General features: G+C 38.5%; 12 protein-coding genes across 12 annotated transcripts; 6 read left to right on the plus strand and 6 right to left on the minus strand. All coding sequences in view use genetic code 12, as the record gives it.

The window, feature by feature from the left end:
• Positions 1–626: 626 nt before the first annotated feature.
• On the plus strand, positions 627–905 carry I9W82_002075 (uncharacterized protein; the record flags this gene model as incomplete). The annotated part of the gene is made up of 1 exon (XM_067690891.1): positions 627–905. One exon carries the CDS (start codon positions 627–629, stop codon positions 903–905), a length of 279 nt encoding a protein of 92 aa, XP_067549311.1.
• Positions 906–909: 4 nt separating this feature from the next.
• On the minus strand, positions 910–1,929 carry CCW14 (Ccw14p; the record flags this gene model as incomplete). The annotated part of the gene is made up of 2 exons (XM_067690892.1): positions 910–1,720; positions 1,904–1,929. The coding sequence occupies 2 exons, from the start codon at positions 1,927–1,929 to the stop codon at positions 910–912; spliced, it is 837 nt and encodes a 278-aa protein (XP_067549312.1).
• Positions 1,930–2,018: 89 nt separating this feature from the next.
• I9W82_002077 (uncharacterized protein) lies at positions 2,019–3,063 on the plus strand (the record flags this gene model as incomplete). Its single annotated transcript, XM_067690893.1, has 2 exons — positions 2,019–2,050; positions 2,295–3,063. The coding sequence occupies 2 exons, from the start codon at positions 2,019–2,021 to the stop codon at positions 3,061–3,063; spliced, it is 801 nt and encodes a 266-aa protein (XP_067549313.1).
• Positions 3,064–3,659: 596 nt separating this feature from the next.
• TRY3 (Try3p) lies at positions 3,660–5,147 on the minus strand (the record flags this gene model as incomplete). The annotated part of the gene is made up of 1 exon (XM_067690894.1): positions 3,660–5,147. One exon carries the CDS (start codon positions 5,145–5,147, stop codon positions 3,660–3,662), a length of 1,488 nt encoding a protein of 495 aa, XP_067549314.1.
• A 1,325-nt stretch (positions 5,148–6,472) lies between these two features.
• On the minus strand, positions 6,473–8,923 carry I9W82_002079 (uncharacterized protein; the record flags this gene model as incomplete). The annotated part of the gene is made up of 1 exon (XM_067690895.1): positions 6,473–8,923. The coding sequence occupies one exon, from the start codon at positions 8,921–8,923 to the stop codon at positions 6,473–6,475; it is 2,451 nt and encodes an 816-aa protein (XP_067549315.1).
• Positions 8,924–9,635: 712 nt separating this feature from the next.
• MSW1 (tryptophan--tRNA ligase) lies at positions 9,636–11,653 on the minus strand (the record flags this gene model as incomplete). The annotated part of the gene is made up of 2 exons (XM_067690897.1): positions 9,636–10,718; positions 10,919–11,653. 2 exons carry the CDS (start codon positions 11,651–11,653, stop codon positions 9,636–9,638), a joined length of 1,818 nt encoding a protein of 605 aa, XP_067549316.1.
• A 266-nt stretch (positions 11,654–11,919) lies between these two features.
• Positions 11,920–13,395, plus strand: NUF2 (kinetochore-associated Ndc80 complex subunit; the record flags this gene model as incomplete). Its single annotated transcript, XM_067690898.1, has 1 exon — positions 11,920–13,395. The coding sequence occupies one exon, from the start codon at positions 11,920–11,922 to the stop codon at positions 13,393–13,395; it is 1,476 nt and encodes a 491-aa protein (XP_067549317.1).
• A 20-nt stretch (positions 13,396–13,415) lies between these two features.
• Positions 13,416–15,290, minus strand: SGE1 (Sge1p; the record flags this gene model as incomplete). The annotated part of the gene is made up of 1 exon (XM_067690899.1): positions 13,416–15,290. One exon carries the CDS (start codon positions 15,288–15,290, stop codon positions 13,416–13,418), a length of 1,875 nt encoding a protein of 624 aa, XP_067549318.1.
• Positions 15,291–15,867: 577 nt separating this feature from the next.
• Positions 15,868–17,103, plus strand: CAC2 (Cac2p; the record flags this gene model as incomplete). Its single annotated transcript, XM_067690900.1, has 1 exon — positions 15,868–17,103. The coding sequence occupies one exon, from the start codon at positions 15,868–15,870 to the stop codon at positions 17,101–17,103; it is 1,236 nt and encodes a 411-aa protein (XP_067549319.1).
• An 87-nt stretch (positions 17,104–17,190) lies between these two features.
• On the minus strand, positions 17,191–17,550 carry I9W82_002084 (uncharacterized protein; the record flags this gene model as incomplete). The annotated part of the gene is made up of 1 exon (XM_067690901.1): positions 17,191–17,550. The coding sequence occupies one exon, from the start codon at positions 17,548–17,550 to the stop codon at positions 17,191–17,193; it is 360 nt and encodes a 119-aa protein (XP_067549320.1).
• Positions 17,551–17,692: 142 nt separating this feature from the next.
• Positions 17,693–18,223, plus strand: I9W82_002085 (uncharacterized protein; the record flags this gene model as incomplete). The annotated part of the gene is made up of 1 exon (XM_067690902.1): positions 17,693–18,223. The coding sequence occupies one exon, from the start codon at positions 17,693–17,695 to the stop codon at positions 18,221–18,223; it is 531 nt and encodes a 176-aa protein (XP_067549321.1).
• Positions 18,224–18,528: 305 nt separating this feature from the next.
• VPS4 (AAA family ATPase) lies at positions 18,529–19,839 on the plus strand (the record flags this gene model as incomplete). Its single annotated transcript, XM_067690903.1, has 1 exon — positions 18,529–19,839. The coding sequence occupies one exon, from the start codon at positions 18,529–18,531 to the stop codon at positions 19,837–19,839; it is 1,311 nt and encodes a 436-aa protein (XP_067549322.1).
• Between the last annotated feature and the right edge of the window lie 5 nt (positions 19,840–19,844).

Consider the following 19,844-nt stretch of genomic DNA (forward strand, 5'->3'; position numbering starts at 1 on the left):
TGGGTGATACTTGAGACCAACCGCGTATATCAACAGTTGCTTTAATTAAGTTGCCTTCGGTGGTTGTTAACTCTATCCGTTTGGGTTCCTTTTCAACGTGAAGCTCGCATTTAGGAAAGAACGATTTGTATTCTTGATATATCGAAGTTAATTCATGTTGTTGCTGGCTCGAATTCATTTGAGGAAGGTAGAAAAGTAGTCCAATTCGTTGAAAAAAATCTCAACAAATTGTTGAAGACCCAATTCCACCATTGGCCAGTAATTCGAGCTGAACAAACCATGACTCATCAAGCTATGACTCATCAATGAAGAGTTAGTAAGATGAACATTCTACGACCTAAGAATTGTAGTCACAACTGATTCCCAATGTCCCATGTTAAATTAGTCAACATCAGGCGCCCAGAAACGTGCTCCACTTAAGGTTAATCTACGCTTTACATTCACTTGTGAACCTTCAAAAGTTGACCATTATTGAAATAAAATAGTCAGCTCTTTAATACAAAGGGTGAATCCGCGATTGATGTTGGAGAAGAAGAAGAAGAAGTGGGAAATAAAAGTTGAAAATTTTTTTTGATTGAAATATCGCGAAACCCGTCAGGCAACATACACACTCTATTCGCGGAATCATGATTAATGAATCTAATAGCACTGTGCCTTGTGAGAAATACATAGGAGCAAATTTTCATGTCACTGTTGTTGATTCGAGGATACTTGAGGGTATTTTAACCGTGATTGACCCATTTGGAAATTTGTTATTATCAAATGTCTATGAGACTTCGATAGATAAATTTGACAAGACAAAATTACATGTTAGGGAGCTTGGTTTGGTTAGTGTGCCAAGGGAGACTATAGTGAATATTAAAGTTGATTCAAGAACGTATAGCAACATATTTGGGAAAAGCTAGGCAATCAAAAGGGAGATGTTTTGCGGTTGACTTTTTTGGTTCGTTTATGGGGAATGCTAGTATTGTTATAATTGTACACTGGAGCGAACGAGTGTGACTCAAGTGGTGCGTGAAGATGTACGTTCTTTGGTGTAGCTACAATTGAGGACACTGGAGATAATGTTTCACGCTTTGTGAGAGACGGATCTCTGATGAGGTCAAATTTTTCAACAAGCTTTCTTCCTTCATGAGTTGGAGTGTATGTGTGGTTTCTCTGGTCTGCTGGCAGCTTGACCACAACTCGTCTCTTTTTCCCGGCATTTGTCGGATCTCGCAGTTGTTTAGGGACATTTATTGGACGACGAATAACAATGAAACGACCAAATCTATCCAATGCATCCATTTCTTCCCACTCCAATGGCTTTTCAGGATCATACGAATCAGTAAAGTCATCATCATAATCATCGAACCAAGGATCAAAATCAGGAATGGATTGATTTGGTGTTGGTGTGGGGTTATTGTGGGTTGTGCGTGGATTGCTCTCTGCATGATGTTGCGGTGGACTCCTTAATGGCTCGTGGTGTATCGGCTGCTGCTGTATGTTTTTAGTATGTGGAGATTGTGGGGGTGGATTATGATGATCAACAATTGAACGAGTAGGACTTGGCCTAACCTCCTGATGAATTCTCGTAGGCTCTGGACGATAAACTGGTTCATGCATTTTGGGTAAACTTTTTTCATAATCAGGTGGTGGCCAAGCCGCTGGTGGTGGATAAGGGTTTGTGATTGTTGGTTTACCATGTTCCAAACAACTGCCAAGAAAGTGATCTCTTGCGCTATTGAAGTTTCCAAATGGACAGATGTCGATTAAGCAGCCAACTATTTGATCTTCTTTGATACAAATGCAAGAGAATTGTGATAAACCACGTTCACATTTGCGTGACACTTCAGCAATACAACTTAGAAAACATGCAGGGGGAATTGAGTAGACGCATTGGAGTAATATGAGAAGTGTTAACAATATGTTCATGGCTGCTGTAGTCATTGGTGGTGAAGAGAATTTGGTACCTCCTCTTGTCTTGAGTGTTGCAAAAGTTTTCTCACGCAGTTTTTAGGAACGATTTGTTTACTATAATGGGTGTAAAAGCTGTATTATATTACATAGAGTATGATGAAAGAGTCTTATGTACATGTAAAAGGTGACTGCTTAGATTTACTTTTAGCTAATATATGATTACGAAGCCAACTTTTTTAAGGTTTATTCATCCATCGTAGATCTTAGATTGAAATCGACTCAGTTTTCGATTTCAGAAAAGAACACCAAATACACAAACTAAAGTTACACGCGAAAAAGAAAAGAAAAAATTCTTTCATTTCTAGAACACCTCTCAATACGTTTTTTCAACATAGCCTTTATCACAAAGCAATCACAAGAGGATCTCAGAGAAGTATAACTTCAAAACACCCTACCACAAGACAAAATACCCAAGAACACGCCGTTACGTTATCATCCATGCAAGGAAGTTACCACAACAATGGTTTACCACGACCATACTATATGAAACCATCTTCCAAAAAGAAGAATTCACCCTACAACAACCTCAAAGAACCAATAGTATACTTCAACAACCCCAGAAGAAAGCTTGTTGGTTACATCTTTATGTTTCTAATAATTGGAACTTTAATGTGGTGGATTTCACAAGATTTAAAAGATAAGCCAGAAGTAGAATACGAAGTTGTACCAGCTGATCAATACTCTTCGTCATCATCCAATAAGCACAGGCTAGAGAATTCGGAACACAACTTGGATAACATGGTTAAAGGAGTCGGTTCAAAAGCTGATCATGAAAAGGATAATCTAGATTTAGCTGGTAACTTGGCTGCTGGGTCCAAAGGTGAAAAAGGGTTAGGAGTAGCTGAAGCGCCAAAAGGTGGTATTGCTAATGAGGCGCCATTGGTGGGCAATAATGAGGATCAAATTGTTGGTAATGGAAAAGGTAGTGGCAATAAAGCGCAACAACAGCAACAGCAACAACAACAACAGCAACAGCAACAGCAACAGCAACAGCATGAGCAACAAAACAGGTTAGCTGAACATGACCCCTCTAAAGGTGATAAGGAAACTAATGAAAACTCAAATGAGAAGAGAGTACAACAGATACTTAAAGATACTCAGTAGTTGCTTTGAGATACATATATTTATATAAGTTTTAACACCATCATGTACATTTTATTTCTATGAAACATTCACCGTAAACGCAGCTCCGTGTACCAACATGCTTTGTTAGTCGATCGATGAATATGAAGTCATAAATGGTAGAGAAAAGATTCAAAAAAAGAAAATGTGTATGCAAAAAAACATAAAGGACCAAGCGAGATTCGAACTCACGTTACTAGAATACTCTGTACACTGAGGCGAAGTTGCCCCAATAGTTTCAGAATCTAGGGTGATGCCAGGCTACACCATTGGTCCCTTCTAAGGCGAGAAGAGGCCCAGCCTACGGCGAAAAACCTCTCCACTGCAAATACCACTACGCCAATAGGGTACGTCAAAAATTTTTTGATACCCATGTGGCAAGCGACTGTGTTGAAATGAACATGTGAAAGCAAACTATTTAGAACATAAAAGATTGGTTTGCTTTGCCTACAATCCCTCAGCCACCTGTGTGTTTTCCATTACTCCCCTTCATTAATCTAAATTAAACCTCTGCTATTAAATTCTAACAATTCATCGTATAAAAACGCCACTTTCACGAACTGAAACCCCCTTTTCTTTTAACTAACAATACATTTATCATTTCCTTTAAAATCATGATATCGTTCTTTACTCCGATCTTTCAACTTTGCTTTAACTTCAACAGGGAAATTCTTCTTCATTATTTCCATTGCCTCCACATCCAAATTACTTGAATCCGCATCCAATACAGCATGTTTCTTTCGACATAATGGACAATCAATACGTTCACGTTGCTTCATTTTAACCAAACACAGCACACAGAATAAGTGACCACACGATAGACGGATTGGTTTGTATGCGATACTTGTACATATGGGACATGAGTAGTCGTCCAATTGGGGTATTAGTTTGAGCACTGATGTTTGCATGATAAAACAAATGGAACGAGCTAGTGATTTCCCACTAACAAATATGTGGTCAGAAGATACAAGTTTGGGGTAAATGTCCTGTATACCTAGTGATGTTTGTTTATCGAATTTTTTCAATATTTTGCGCAATGCTTCAGTATTTATAGTTTGAAATTGAAGCATTTTCAAAAGGTGGAAATTCATTTGAACAAATTGGTTATAAGCTTCAATACTTTGTTTCTTTTTGAATTGGGTAAGGACACCAATCTTGTTGACATTGGTTAAAAACTCAGTAAGGTGTTCTTCAACTTGATCACTATCTCTTTGGTCATAATCAAGTTCATTGTACTTGAAATAAACTTCGGAATCCAAATAAATTTTAAACAATTCACGCCATTTGTAAAGTTCAGATGTTTTGTCCTTCATTGGTGCTATTGCTTGCGCCACTTTTTGAACTTCACTTATGATCTTTTGTTCTTCTTCCCTTCTTAATGAATCTAGTGCCTCCAATTCTTCTTCCAACATTTTAAAAAATTTACTATCTGAATTCAACATGATGTAAATTTCTCGCCTTTTGTGGTCATCGTCCAATACTAGCTTATCCAATTTGTTATCAATTCCGCCATTGCCAACACTGACTCCTTCTCCCTCAGTAGGCAATAAAGGAGGTGACGTGTGTGGCGACTGAGGAGATATTGGAGGCGATAAAGATCCCTCTCTACTCGAAACAACTCGTAACTCGCCTTCATCCTCAGTCAATTCAATAATCTTTTCTTCATCAGCTTCACGTTCATCCTCATTCAATAATCCTTCAATTTTCTCCTTTATCTCATGACAAATTTGATTAATCTTATCACTTGAATACTCCTCATGACTGAAATCCAAAGTAATCTTCAACATCGGTTTAATAGTATGGCTATCCGGTGATGGTTTAGTCAATGTATACTCAGCAATAATTGGATTCAGTGGGCCGGTACTAGAATCATCTCTTTCATCAATATCAACCACTTTATCATTAAGTATAAGCTTTAATTTGTTCTTCTCCAACCCAAGAAACTGTAACTCATCAACTACTTTGTTGATGGTTTTCTTTAACGCTTTGTATTTTATTGCTGCTTCGACCCATTCTTCGGGTATGTCCTCTGCCAAGGTGCGTTCCAATGTCTTTGCAAACTTCATGATTGGAAGATAAGCTGGTATAAGTATCGTATGTGATTGCTGATGGTCGTTATATCATACCAAAATACAAATGGATACTCTAAAGAATCGTCCTTCTCCCTCGATATAGCAAATAGTCCCTGTGAATATGAGATTAATGAATATTTTCTTATGAGTTTATCAATGAGTTATATATATAGTTTATCTCCAGAAAAGCATCGTCAGATTTTTCTTTCTATTTTTTTTTTTTGTCTCTTCTCTCGTAATTTCATCTTGTATGCACAACTCTATGTATGTTTTTAGTCCACCAGACATGAGGCGGGAAAAGGAAGCGGCTCATACACGTGGTACAAAAAAAGGAAATACTTGAAACAATCATCAGGCCTACAGTATGTAAATAGCCGACCTTGCATATACGTAATCGAACTATATGGTCATAAGTATCATTCAGATCTCGGAGTGAGTTAAGCGAACTGTCTTGGCAAGGTGTCAAAGATAAAGAGTTGTATTAAGTGCAATAAAACGGCTCATAATCTTTCGCCAAGAAATAATTTGACTAAATCGCCTGAGGTCAAAAAAGTGTCACAGTCTGTGGATTTGAGTGACTACACCTCCGTAGGAGGATCATACAAAGTGAACATTTCACCTCATCTGCTTTCACCGAAGGGTCCTCAAGATTGTCATGATTTATGTACATATTTTGTGAGAAATTGCCGCAAAAAAAAAGTTAGAGTGCATGAATTCAATGCACGTCGTAACTTATTTTTTATGCATACGCATTAGCTTTCAACTTAGATGACCCAAGACCAACCATCAACCTCGCTTTGGTATCGTCGTTGCCTCACCATTACACATCAGCATGTTCATTCACAAAAAAAAAGAGATTTTATTTTCCTCCCTTGCGGGGAATCGAACCCCGATCTGCTCGGAACTTGCAAACGTATGGACATCTGAAAGCGAACCGTGATAGCCATTACACTACAAAGGATGAGTGGAAAATAAAATTTTTGAAAAGCTCCCTTGCGGGGAATCGAACCCCGATCTGCTCGGTGAAAGCGAACCGTGATAGCCATTACACTACAAAGGAAATTTCATGACAAAATTTTGCTCTGGTTGAAGGCACCACAGAGAAAATGCATACATTATTGGGGGTTGATTCTTAAGAGGTTTTTTCATCTTTTATGAAGGGAGGACGACAATGGAGCAGCCTGGGTGGTACATAGGGCTTACATTTACAGCTTTAGAACCTACCTGAGATGATGCCGTCACAACATGGCTCTACATACACATCTTTATCCTACATGATACAAATCTACGATAAATTATATTTATTATATTAATCATCATCAACTAGTAGTATGTACATGGTCTGTACTCAAATCCACACTTCTATTCCCATCATACTTATCTCCATCATCATGATCAACATTGGAAAAAAAATCAGTATTCGGTGTTGAACCCAAATCCTTCATTGCTGAATTACTCGTATGATGTTGCCAGTTCATTAACAGGTTTGCTGTATCTGTTCTACTGGCCTGTTGGGGAGATGAGCCTCCAACTTGTTTAAAAACAGCGGCAGAAGCAGCAGCAGCACTAGTACCACCACCACTACTACTTCCCAACACATCATCCAATTCATTTTGATGATTGTCATTCTGCGACTGAGCAGAAAGATATGGTGAACTCGGCATGTTTGTCATTGACAGTTTATTCGAAGCATGTGAAGGAGAATTGATTGATGATTTTTTCAACAATGTAATTGGATTTTGATCAACTGGCGTTTTGGAATTGGGACTATTATCATCTTTGCGAGCTGAATCAGTGAAAAAATTCATCCAGTTGTTATTGGAGTCATCATGTATCGATTGTAGCATGGCATCCAATTCAGCAATTTCCTTATTAGTAACTTCTTGCGGTGGACAATTTTCTTTATCTTCTCCACCTTCGTAGTAATCATCGATCACGGTAGTGTTTTGCTTAGTCGCCCTCTTGGGATCGTTATCGGCAACATTTATTATCCTAGTGTTGGACTTGGTTGCACGCATTGGTGGTGTGGCACCAGGTAAAGGATCGATATCTGTTGATGGACCACCATAGACATTGAGTTGGTGTAGTAGATCATGATAGTCTGGTGTCTGTCCTGAGGGTAAGGGATTTGGATAATGACCGTACAGCTGCAGCTGCTGTTGCTGTTGTTGAAGATGATTCTGACCGCTATGGTACTTATTTTGTATCACTTGGTTAATAGCTGATGGTGTATGAGATGGAGTGGGGAATGTTTTTGGAGAAGAATGGAAACTCTTTTTATTAGCAACAGCATTAAGTGAAGACGACGCCGTCTTTGAATTATCAGAATCCTCTTCTTTTGAATTCTTCATTTTCAACTTTTGAGTGTATCGTTGTTGTTGATTGTACTTTCTCACCACATGTTCAGGTCTCATGAAACCTTTATTTTTGTAAAAAAGAAAACATGCATTACATAATGGGCCAAGCATTCCTTCGTAATGTTTCTTGTCAAATTCAGTAGCTCGTATAAGAGCCGAAAAATGAGGCTTGTACTCAGTTTCAAAATATTTCCAAGCAATAGACGACTGAGTTCGACAGCATGAGTTGATGCATACTAAGCCATGGTTTTTGGGCAACTTTGCACTAGTAATGGTATGAGTACGCTTGCTGTCCAAATCCTCAGGCAATTCTGGCGGCGTTTCTTTATTCACATATGGCGGTTGTTGAGGAGTATAAGGCGAAGTAGCATTGTAATCCTCATCTTCCTCTTCCTCCTCCTCTTCTTCCTCGATTCCTTCATCATTATCTTCATTAGCTTTGTATTCAGGATCATCAGATGAGTACGTCTCTTCATTGATTGGTGACGATACCACTATTGGTGTATTTGTAAACATTGATCTAGTACGAACAGCTCTTTGTGGAATTAGTTGGGATGGCGTCAGACTTGGCTTGCTCTGAGGTATTGACCCAGAGGTATACTTTGGTCTCTTTTTCCCACTATCATACACTGCTTTCTCTTGAAAGAATGGCGCCAGTTTAAACCGATTTTCAACATTCTCTCTATTATACCGAGTGGTTCTATTAGCACGGTCAGCTTGTCGTATGTTTTGAATATTGGAATAAGAAGGCAACGATAAAGTCCTTGTTGCTTTAGCTGGATTATAGGTTGAATTGTTCAAAGAGTCGTGTGACCTTTTCCTATCATTACGTGAGCTATTGATAGTCGATAGTGGCTGTTTAGATTGTGATTGATGGCGTAGCTGCTGCTGCTGCTGCTGCTGCTGCTGCTGTTGTTGTTGCAGTGATTGCGATTGGGCGGGTGGCGAAAATGCTGGAGCTCCTTCAATAGTATGTAGTTTCAACCTGATTTCCAAAGTCAATGACGGTGACTTCTTCTTGTTACCAAATAAAAAGTTGGCTGACATATTCTGACACACTCTACCAGGAATAAGACATGACTCCTTTGACGAAACAACCGACGATAAAACACCATTTGAGACAAAAGGTTCATCTGGCTGTTCTGTGATATCCTTGTAGTAGACAGCATAATCTTCCGAATGGAGCTTAAAGTTTTCAGGATTGGATTGAAGCAACTGTTTAATACAACTTCTAAGCTCAAACGCCCCCAAGGTTATTAGTTCTGGCTCGTCAGAAAACGTTGAATGGATAGGAACTTCGGCCGTTTGTACTGGGAATTGTTGTGATGATCTCGATAGGAATGTTGTTGGATTATCATCGAAGGAGTATAGTATCTTTATTTGCATCTGTTTTTGATCATCTTCGTTACTCATTGTTGTGCAGATAGCTTTGATGGTGGTGGTGGTGGTGTACCAAGAAGAATAAGATGACCAAAGCTAGTAATAAAAAGTTTTGTTGTGGTTTTGATTTGAGAAAAAAAAAATTGTTGCCTGTAGCTTTACTTTGGGTTGCTTTGGTTTTGTTGTTGTTGTTTGTTTGTTCTGTGTCTTGTTTGTACTTTTGATGCTGTGTGGCTCTTTTTGAATTATGCTGATGTATTTTTGGGGTTGTTTATAGTTTGGAAGGTAAATGTAAACAAGACTCTAAATGTAAATGATCTCTTGAATAGCCCTAAGCTATACTCCTTTCCAAACTGCTTTCCAGTCGGCTAGTTGCTTTCTGCTGTAGTAAATAAAAAAATACCTTTTCTTAGGTATAGACGTATAGTCTTGTGATGTGATGTGAGTTTAGCTTAGGGTGGTGTTTGTGTTTGTACATTTTCTTGAATGAAATCAAAACAACGCGAAAAAAATTCGTTTCTCTCTCTTTGTGTAGCCAACTTTCGCAGCAATTTTTTTGAATTTTAGTACGACGAGTCTGTGCAACAATAACAAGTATCATACGGTATATATACACTACCACAGACAAATAAAAAATAGACGTATCGATCACAAACAACAGATATAAGTTTCACGTGCCACGATTTCAATATACATATTAGTGTAGACTATATATAGATTCTATTTACAACTGTAGATTACCCCTCTAATCCATTCCTATAATACTTTTAATCTCACTGATGTTTACCAGAGCCATCTCTCTAGCTTTATCTCTTCCTTGTTTACAAACTTGGTCGAGGTAATCTCTATTCTTGAGAAGCTCATCATACAATTGCCTTTTATCGTTAAACTCATTAACAATCAAATCAGCAACATAATCCTTCAAACTCTTGTGGTCCTTTAAATGTTGTATACTATCCACCGTCTTTTCAATTGACTCATTGGTTAATCCTGATATAATGTTAATCAAGTTTGATACACCAGGTCTCGTTACCGGATCAAACTTCCAATCTCCCTGTATTGAGTCAGTAGTTGCTTTCCGTATCTTCAACTGGATTTGTTCTGGCGAATCGGTAACGTAAACACATGATGCTTGCACCGGATCAGACTTTGACATTTTCTTTTCTGGATTCTTCAAGCTGAGAATCTTCTTTGCAGGAGTTAACAAAGTCTTTGGTAACGGGAAGTAATTTACATCATATGTGTTATTGAATAGCTTTGCAATGGATCTACAAAGCTCCAAATGTTGCGATTGGTCATCACCCACAGGCACATGAGTTGACCTGTATAGTAAAATGTCAGCTGCTTGCAAGGCTGGGTAACAAAATAACCCCGCTTTGGTAGACTCCATCACTTTTTCATCTGTTATTGTACTTGATTCAGTTTGCTGTGCCTTCAGTTTCCATTGTGTCATTCTATTCAATTGGCCCATGCTTGTCATGCATGTGAGATACCAATTCAACTCCAGATGTTCAGGTACAGCTGATTGGAAATATAAGGTGCACTTCGTTGTATCCAACCCACTAGCCAATAAACTTGCAATTGCTTGATACCTATTCTGCTTCAACTCCTCGGCAGGTTTGTAAATTGTATATGCATGCAAGTCTGCAATTCCATAAATGAACTCACTCTCCAGATTGGAATTGGCCAAGGTTCTCCAACTCTTAACTGCACCCAAATAGTTTCCCAAATGTATTTTTCCAGTTGGTTGTATCATGGAAAATACACGAGATTTTGGTGGAATATTGTCATATCGGTTTATTTCCTGTATTGTAGATGGAGTAGACACCTTTGTAGAGAGGAATCTCTTTGTTGATACTGCCCGAGTCGATTTCAAACACGACATAGTTTGATGAGATTGTATGAGATTTAATCCACAATTTTTTTTTTTTTCTTCTGCTTTTCATAGTGCATCAGTGATAATCTACAATAACTACTCTCCCTCATTTTAAGTCTATTAGAGGAAACCTATGCTATGATGCATTATACATTACGAGACACAGACTTGCCACTGTCAGTCTGAAACCCACCAACCACATCCTTTATTTGTATACCACTCTTGGCCAACCTTCTCTCCAACTTTAACCTTTGCAACTCTCTCCACCTAGTCAACTTTGAGTATTCATGCAACTTGAACCCAAATACCCGAGGAACATACGTTTCTTTTGGATGTATTGGTATCATATTGGGGAAATTTTGGAAAAACATAGCTGGGAAAGAAGTACCAAAATAAGCACCATCAATAACTGAATGACGTCCTGATTTGGGATTGTACAAATCCTCACATTTCGAACAGTACAATTTAACACTTGCCATACGAGGCTGATCGTTCAAACCTATGGGTAACAATGGGTTAAGCTGACAATGAACCCTCGGACAATAACCAAAATCGCCATTACGAAACTTTTCAAACATCTTATTCAACCCTCTTGTGGTCAATATATACCTTGCATGGATCAAACCATATAATATTCTAGCATTATGCTCCAACGCCTCTCGATGCTCTTCCGGCTGTGAGTCAATATCAATAACGTCAGTTATTATATCTATTAGTGTCGGAAGTTTTGATACTTCTTGATTCAACCCTGTAAGATTGAAACGGTCCCGTATATATTCATCGTCTATATCACAAAAGTATTCGTTACCTTTTATACCTAAAAATGAATCAATCCAGTACTCCGTAAAGTCTGAACTGGAATCTGTCACATACTCCTCGTTAGCCATGATTATCTGTAATGATATTGCAATAGGAAACTCTTTCCTTTTCTTTTTTGTTTTTAAGATAGAAGTATGACTATTATTCACTTGATGTACCAACTCTGATTATGGATTGATTGGACTTACTACCTGTAAATAGTATAGTATGAACTTGGATTATCTTCCTGTTGGAATAATTTTTTTTTTCTCTCTGTCTCTTCTTCTTTCTTCAACAGAAAAATCAATTTGTACTTTGTGGTTATTACTTTAAACTATAAACAACAAGAGGATAAATGAGAAGACAGAGCACAATCACCACCACTCCAGCTAGAGGAGTAAGGCCAGTCAGAAAGGATGCTTTCCCATACTTGGACACACGAGAGATCACTTCATGTCTATTGGAATGTGACTTTAATGTATCACTAGAGCTAGTTGCAAAGCCAACTAGTGAGTTTGTAATTGGATTGTATACACATTTCCTCGAGACGTTTATGGGTATTGATAATATATACGAAAGAGCCAAAGAACAGGCAAGAAGAAGATTGGAAGGTATCAAGAACAAGGGCAACGATGCAGCTGATGATGATCAAAATGGTGGAACCAACATTGAAGAAGAAAATGAAATTGAACCATCACCTACAGATGAAATTCTTACATTGTTTAGATGCTGTCGAAAATTTTTCCAAAATATTGGAGTTGATGATCTTGCACTTTTAGATTTGACTCGTCCAGAGGCATTGAGTACGAAAAGGTTACTAAGTGCTGTGGTCAACTATCTACGGTTCCGAGAAAATATCTCGTCTGAATATGAAAACCTAGCTGAAGAAGCAGACGCTACAACTACTCGAATTCAACAATTACAAGATGAGAACGAGGCACGTGTTTCTCAGATTAATGAATTACAGAGGAGATTAAAGTATGAAGATGATGGACGCAGTGACGTGCCCAGACATGAGTTGCAGCATGTTTACAATTACAATAGGAAATTGGAATCAAAGCTTCGTCAACTCAAAGCAACACAAGAAAGGTTGACAAAACAACATGATGACTACAAGACGGAAAAGAGTAACTTAGCCAATCAGTTATACGATATCGGATACCTTTGTGATGAAACAACAGGTGAAATTGAAAATTTAAAGAGTTTCAAAGAGAAGGATATTGGTCAGCTAACCACCATCGTTAACGATTTGGACAAGGAAGCTGAAGGGTTAATCAAAACGTTTGTTACTTTTGACAAACAGTTTCAAAATTTGGGCAAAACTCTCGATACGATACAAGTAAATGAGTTAAGCATCAATACATTGATTAGAGCAGCAGAAGACATCTCAAGACAGTTGACTAAAGATGAAAGTGACGTTTTCAATATACGCCAACACAATGACAAATTACAAGGCATCACTCGAGAGTCAAACGACTTGGCAAAACAAATTCAAACCAGATCTGAACAATTGGCCAAGTATGAGAAAAAGTATCGTGATTTAGAGGAACAATATACGAAAAAGTATGAAACATTGAGCCAAAAGTTGAAGCAAACCAATGAAGCTTTGGACGAGGTGATGCAACTCAATGCAGAACGTAATGAAGAGAATAAGCGAACTCATAAACTAATTGCCAAAATCAAACAAGAAACTGATGATATAATAAGCAATTTCGAAAAAGAGGTGAAATCTAAAGAAGCGCAGTTGGCTCAATTAAAGTATCTATTAACGTCGTACATGGAACGTTTATCTAAAACTTTTTCAAAACAAAGCATAGAAGTGGATAGCTAATGCAAAATGAAGAATCTTTTTTAGTTTTCTGCAGCATCTCTAGCAACACGATGATTAGCATGCGAAGTCGGGGTGTCTGATCCTGTTGCTGCATTCTCTGCCTCTGCTTCATTGGAACCTTTCGCTTCCTCCACCTCTTCATCTTCTTCACTATCAGCTGTTTTAATATCCTTTGTCTTTGGGATCCTCTTGCTAGTGGTAAATAACGATGCAATAAAACACATGACAGCCAATGCCAAACCGAAATAAAAAACATTCTTTATCGCTTTAACAAACTGATCCAATACCAACTCTCGTGCCTCAGTTGGCAATTTTCTAACTAACCTCGGATTGGAAATTAATGATTTCGGTGACATTTTCATAAACTCGGCGTAACCATCAACGTTTGAACTCATGCTACTTTGCAAATCTTGCATATATCTTTTCCCAGTGACTTGGAACAATAATTGTGCAATTGTAACTGTAATGGTTGATGCCAATTCTCTTCCGAAGTTAAGCAAAATAGTTACTAAAATCAAAGCCCCGGGGATATCTTTGGGAGCGACCAATTGTGCGCTCAAAGTGGAGCTTTGAAACTGGAAACCAATTGCTATACCAGATACTAGCATAATACCAATTCTTTTTCCAACGCTTGAATGTTTATCCAACAACAACAAAAGTCCAGATCCAAGGGGACTCAAAACTCCAGAAACAATCATTGTAATCTTGACATTCTTTGTCCAGTTGATGAAAAATGAGTTTACCACAGATGCAACAGACACAGAAACAACCAATGGTAGCAAGTCTATACCTGATTGTAAGGAGCTTGCATTGAATGCCACTTGAAAATAAACAGCCAAATAAGTCAAGTTGGATATGAAGAATCCAAAGTTAAACATGGCACTAAGCAACGCTGTCATAGTAGTAAAGGATTTCACAAATGCAGGCAAGATGATTGGATGGGAAGAGTACTTGAAATTCCATACGCAAAATGCAATCACCAACACTCCACCAATGGTGAATAAACAAATTACTGCTGCTGATTTCCAAGGAAAGTCAATCCCACCAAACGTCAATCCTAATAGAACCAACACAAGTCCCAGGGTCATTAAAAAAGTACCAACATAGTCAATTGTCGCTAGCTTTTCTCTGATACTTCCTTTAGTTTTTGGGGGATTAAATCCAAATATAAGTATGACTAAACTGACTCCTCCTATTGGCAAATTAATGTAAAAACACCACCTCCAAGTAATTTTTTCCAACGCACCACCAATTATAGGACCAAGAACACTTGAAGTAGACCACACCATTGAAACAGATGCAAAAACCAAAGATCGCCGCGATATTGGAACACTTTCGGTTAATATAACCATCACCATACTCAGAATAGCCCCACCACCAATTCCTTGAATTACACGACCACCAATTAACAAACTCATTGAGTTGGCAAGTGCAGAAATTAATGAGCCAATTTCAAAGATTACTATCCCTGCAATAAGGGTGTTTTTCCGACCAAATGCAATTGAAATTTTTCCATAGGATGGGATTAAACATGCCATGGGTAGCATAAACCCAGAAGTTAGCCATCCAACTTTCTCAAATGCATTGAAACGTTCTCCAACTGTAGTCAATATAGTTGATACAATTGTTTGGTCCAATGCCGCAATGAATAAAGTGACAATGCAAGATAATATCGTGAGAAGCAATGGTATACCATGAAGATACTGCTCATGAGCTTTTGTTCCATCACCGGCATCAGCTTCATAGTACTTCTTTTGCTTTTGTGGCCTTGTTACCGCCTCTTCATCGAGTTCGGAATTTTGTCTTTCGGTCGTGTGAATGGATGGTTCTGAGGTCATCGGAGACTCTTCTTTGGGTAGTGAGGTTTTGTTGTGTAGTGTTTCCGGTTCCAGCATGGTAAAGAGCTTGTTTGGGGGACACCTTCTCTTTCTTGTTATGTGTTGCTCTAGTGGGCTGATACTGGATATACCATCTGCTACTGGGGTACTGTGGCATTGGGAGTCAGAATTTTTTTTCTTTTTTTTTACCTCCTCTTCTATGAGAGGCTGTTTTTTTTTTTTCCCTCGGAATTTGACTTTTTTGACATAAAAAGGGTTGTCATAGATACCAAGATACACATTAGGCTCCTACTTTTCGGAGTCTGTCGTTGACTGCGTGTATATACTGATTAGTCTTTGAGTATCCGAATTATTGAGTTTGCTTCGAAGACTGTGTTACTCCGAAAAGCGGAATTATGGCTTAGGGATTGTAACCCGAAACAATATACAGAAGAGCTGAACTACCAATTACTTGAAGCAGACACAGTAATAAGGAATGAGCATCCATTTAGTAAGACTATGCTCGTAATGTTGTAGCTCACGCTTTTCTCCAAAGTATTGATCTCACATGGTAGCACTGGATGGTGGTGACGCGTCTTGTTTTTCTTTTCTGATCGGCAGCATTTCCTTCTACTTGCTTTCATCAACAACCACAATGGATGCTGTAACAATTGCTGTGCATTGGCATGACGAAAATAAGCCTATATACTCACTACAGTTGCAGCCTAATCAACATGAAATTTCAAGATTGGCCACAGGAGGAGGTGACAACAATGTACGAATTTGGAAATTTGTTGACAATTCAGTCGAGTACTTATCTACATTAAAGAAACACACGCAAGCGGTTAATGTTGTCAGGTTCAACTCTAAAGGTGATGTTCTTGCCACGGCTGGAGATGATGGCTTTGTCTTTTTGTGGACAAAAAGCGATACAATTATCAAGGATTTTGGCGATGAAGAAGATGACGACATCAAGGAGAGTTGGCAATGTGTTGGAAATATTACTATTGGTAATGAATTGGTTGATATATGCTGGTGTGATGATTATTTGGCAGTAGGATCAATGGATAATACGTTGAGGGTGTATCATATTATCGAGAATGGAAAGAAGTTAGTGGGGAAGCCTGTCCATACATCGGAAAACAACGATCATTTCATTCAGGGAGTTGCCTTTTCCAATCGTTACCTATTCACACAATCGGCTGATAGAAGTATTATATCGTATAAGTTTGATGACAGCGGTGCAATATCGCTACTTCACAAGTTCCAGAAACTCGGAGGCACCCAAATGTACCAATCAGAAAACCTTCAGTCATTTTTCAGAAGATTGGCTTGCTCACCTGATGGCTCATTGATGATAACCCCAGCAGGATTAGACGAAGATGGATCAAATTGTGTTTATGTTTATTCGATAGCCAATTTACAAGCTGGACCAGTTATCAGATTAAGTGGATTCATCAAACCTGCAATTATAGTATCGTTCAATCCAAAGCTATATAAAGCTCTGGGAGAATCACTGATATTACCATATAAATTGATTTTTGCGATTGGAACGTTGGACAGTATAGTCATCTACTCAACAGACAATAACCTCAAACCCTTGGGACAGATTTCCAATATACATTATCAAGCTATAACTGACCTCGCTTGGGATGAAAATGGCACAAAGTTGCTAGTCAGTTCTATGGATGGATTTTGCTCAGTTGTCAACTTTGAGTCGGACGCATTTGGTCCCTTGTATGATGGTCCAAAGACTAGTAATCCTGAAAAAGTGCAGCTTCAAGCGACTGAAACTCCTCCCACGCCGCAAAAAAAGCAAGCTCCTACGATTGATACATTCTTTAAAGATAAAAAGGGTAAGAAACGAATTACACCCACATTGATTCTGTAATGTATGTACGGTATATCAATCTAAACTCTATAAATTCCAAACAGTCGTCATGCTCTAACTCTAATGATAAAACACCCCCATTGTGTATCATCCCTCTGTCGTATCTCCTTTCAGAGGCTGTGGCAAGTTTCCATTTGCCATGTAGTTATCTATAGTAGCTTCAACAGACCCTGTTTTTTCCAAATCGAGACGAATTTGCTCCTCTGTCAATGTAGGAGCAATTGTAAGGACAACTTCAATCATTGAGTCAGTGACTGGTCTTCTGTGCCGACTTTTTCCTGATGTAATTCCACTTGATGAGGAGGTGGGTTCTTCATCCTCATCTTTGGACAATGTTGAGCTGTCTATGTTGAATTCATTGGTTTCTGAAAGCGGCTTTATGATCAATCTAAGAGCTATGAACCCGATAATCAACACCACAGCGAATATTATTGCCGTGGAATCCATTAGAGAAAGAAAGTGTCGTATATTAATATATTTTTCTCTTTCACGCGAGTATTCCATTTGTGGTAGCGTTTATACTCACAAAACACAAGAACATCTCAATCGCAGCACCAATATTTATCAGCTTAATCATCATCCAACCAGAATGGCAGGCAGAAGTCACAAAGGATCCGCTTCAGAATCAGAGACACCGTCACGTCACTACAACCGAGACAGGGATGGTCAACAAAATCCGACGACATCTTCAAGCAGAACATCCCAAAAGGCTAAAAATCAACAAGCTTTGCAACAACAACAATCATTCTTGCAAAAGCACATCAACTCGAATGGGCCAAAAGATAAGCCCAAAATTGACCCGCTTGATTTTGAAAGATTGGATGAAGCGACTTTGCTTAGATATAAAGGCCGCTACAATATCAATCTCCCTCGACCTGAATCGTTAAATTCCGACATCTTGAATAGTGAGATCGGAAAGAAAACGTTCAGTAAGAGAAACCAAGCAGGGCGGTTACAGAGGGCTGGGTTGAACACGGAGCATAGAGTAAGCAAAGCAGAGTTTGCCAATCATTTAAAGAGTCATTTCATGGGTTTACAAGCTAAAGAGAATGACATCATTACAGGCTTTTTATACAAAGTCAAACATCAAAACAAGGAGTTTAAGCTTACATTTCAATAAATGCCTCGAAAGTTTTCAACATTTTGTAGAATCTCTAAAACTTCTCTCTCCTCCTCCTCTCTTTTCCTCTCTCATGATTTATTTCCTTTTAATAAATTGAAAGTTATTGAAAAGGACATTTGTACCTTTTGCCACTCTGCCCTGCTATAGAGCCTTTCATACTTATCTCTCAGCCTTCTCTGCTAAAGAGATTGGTCTTCAATCCAACTTTGTATTCACGTTACACAAAAGTGAATTTTCCATATTGCCATTCGATTTTTTTTTTCTGTGTTTAAAACATTTCAATCAATTCAACTCAACAAACCATGTCGGGGGCGTCTGATTTCTTAAACAAAGGTATCGATCTAGTTCAAAAGGCGATAGATGCAGATACTGCTACACGGTATGAAGAAGCTTACAAGTTGTACTACAACGGTCTTGATTACTTGATGTTGGCCATCAAGTATGAAAAGAACCCCAAATCAAAAGAGCTAGTAAAATCGAAATTCACCGAGTATTTAACCCGAGCAGAGCAGTTGAAAGACCATCTTGAAAAACAACAAAACAAATCGAACTCAGCTGAGAGTTCTGCAAATGGGTCCACTAAGGCCAAGAAATCTGGAAGTGGTGGTGGTGGGGATGATGATGACGATGCTGATACAAAGAAATTAAGAGGGGCTCTTGCAGGTGCAATCTTATCCGAAAAGCCAAATGTAAAGTGGTCAGATATTGCTGGTCTAGAAGGAGCAAAAGAGGCTTTGAAAGAAGCAGTCATCTTACCAGTCAAGTTCCCACAGTTGTTTGTGGGTAATAGGAAACCTACATCTGGTATACTTCTTTATGGTCCACCGGGTACAGGTAAGTCCTATTTAGCTAAAGCAGTTGCAACTGAAGCAAATTCCACCTTCTTCAGTGTGTCATCATCTGATTTGGTTTCAAAATGGATGGGTGAATCAGAAAGACTTGTTAAACAATTGTTTACCATGGCGAGAGAGAATAAACCGTCGATTATATTTATTGATGAAGTTGACGCTTTGTGTGGTCCTAGAGGAGAGGGTGAGAGTGAAGCGTCAAGGAGAATAAAAACAGAATTGTTGGTACAGATGAATGGTGTAGGGAATGATTCGCAAGGAGTATTGGTGTTGGGAGCTACAAACATTCCTTGGCAATTGGATGCAGCTATAAGGAGAAGATTTGAAAGAAGAATCTATATTCCATTACCCGATGTGGAAGCAAGGTCGAGAATGTTTGAAATCAATATTGGTGAAGTCCCTTGTGAATGCTCACCTCATGACTATAGAGCTTTGGCAGAAATGACTGACGGTTACTCAGGGCATGATATTGCCATTGTTGTGCGAGATGCCTTGATGCAACCTATTAGAAAAATCCAGCAGGCGACCCATTTCAAGCCAGTCATTGATGATGATGGGAAAGAAAGATTGACTCCTTGCTCACCAGGAGATGCTGATGCAAAAGAAATGAGCTGGATGGAGATAGAAACCGATCAATTGAAGGAACCACCGCTTACTATAAAGGATTTCATCAAATCAATCAAGAATAATAGACCTACAGTGAACAAGTCTGATATAGTAAATCATGTTAAATTCACCGAAGACTTTGGTCAAGAGGGTAATTGAGATTA

This window comes from Candida metapsilosis (genome assembly GCF_017655625.1).
Source record: "Candida metapsilosis strain BP57 chromosome Unknown scaffold2, whole genome shotgun sequence".
Classification (NCBI taxonomy): Eukaryota; Fungi; Ascomycota; class Pichiomycetes; order Serinales; family Debaryomycetaceae; genus Lodderomyces; species Lodderomyces metapsilosis.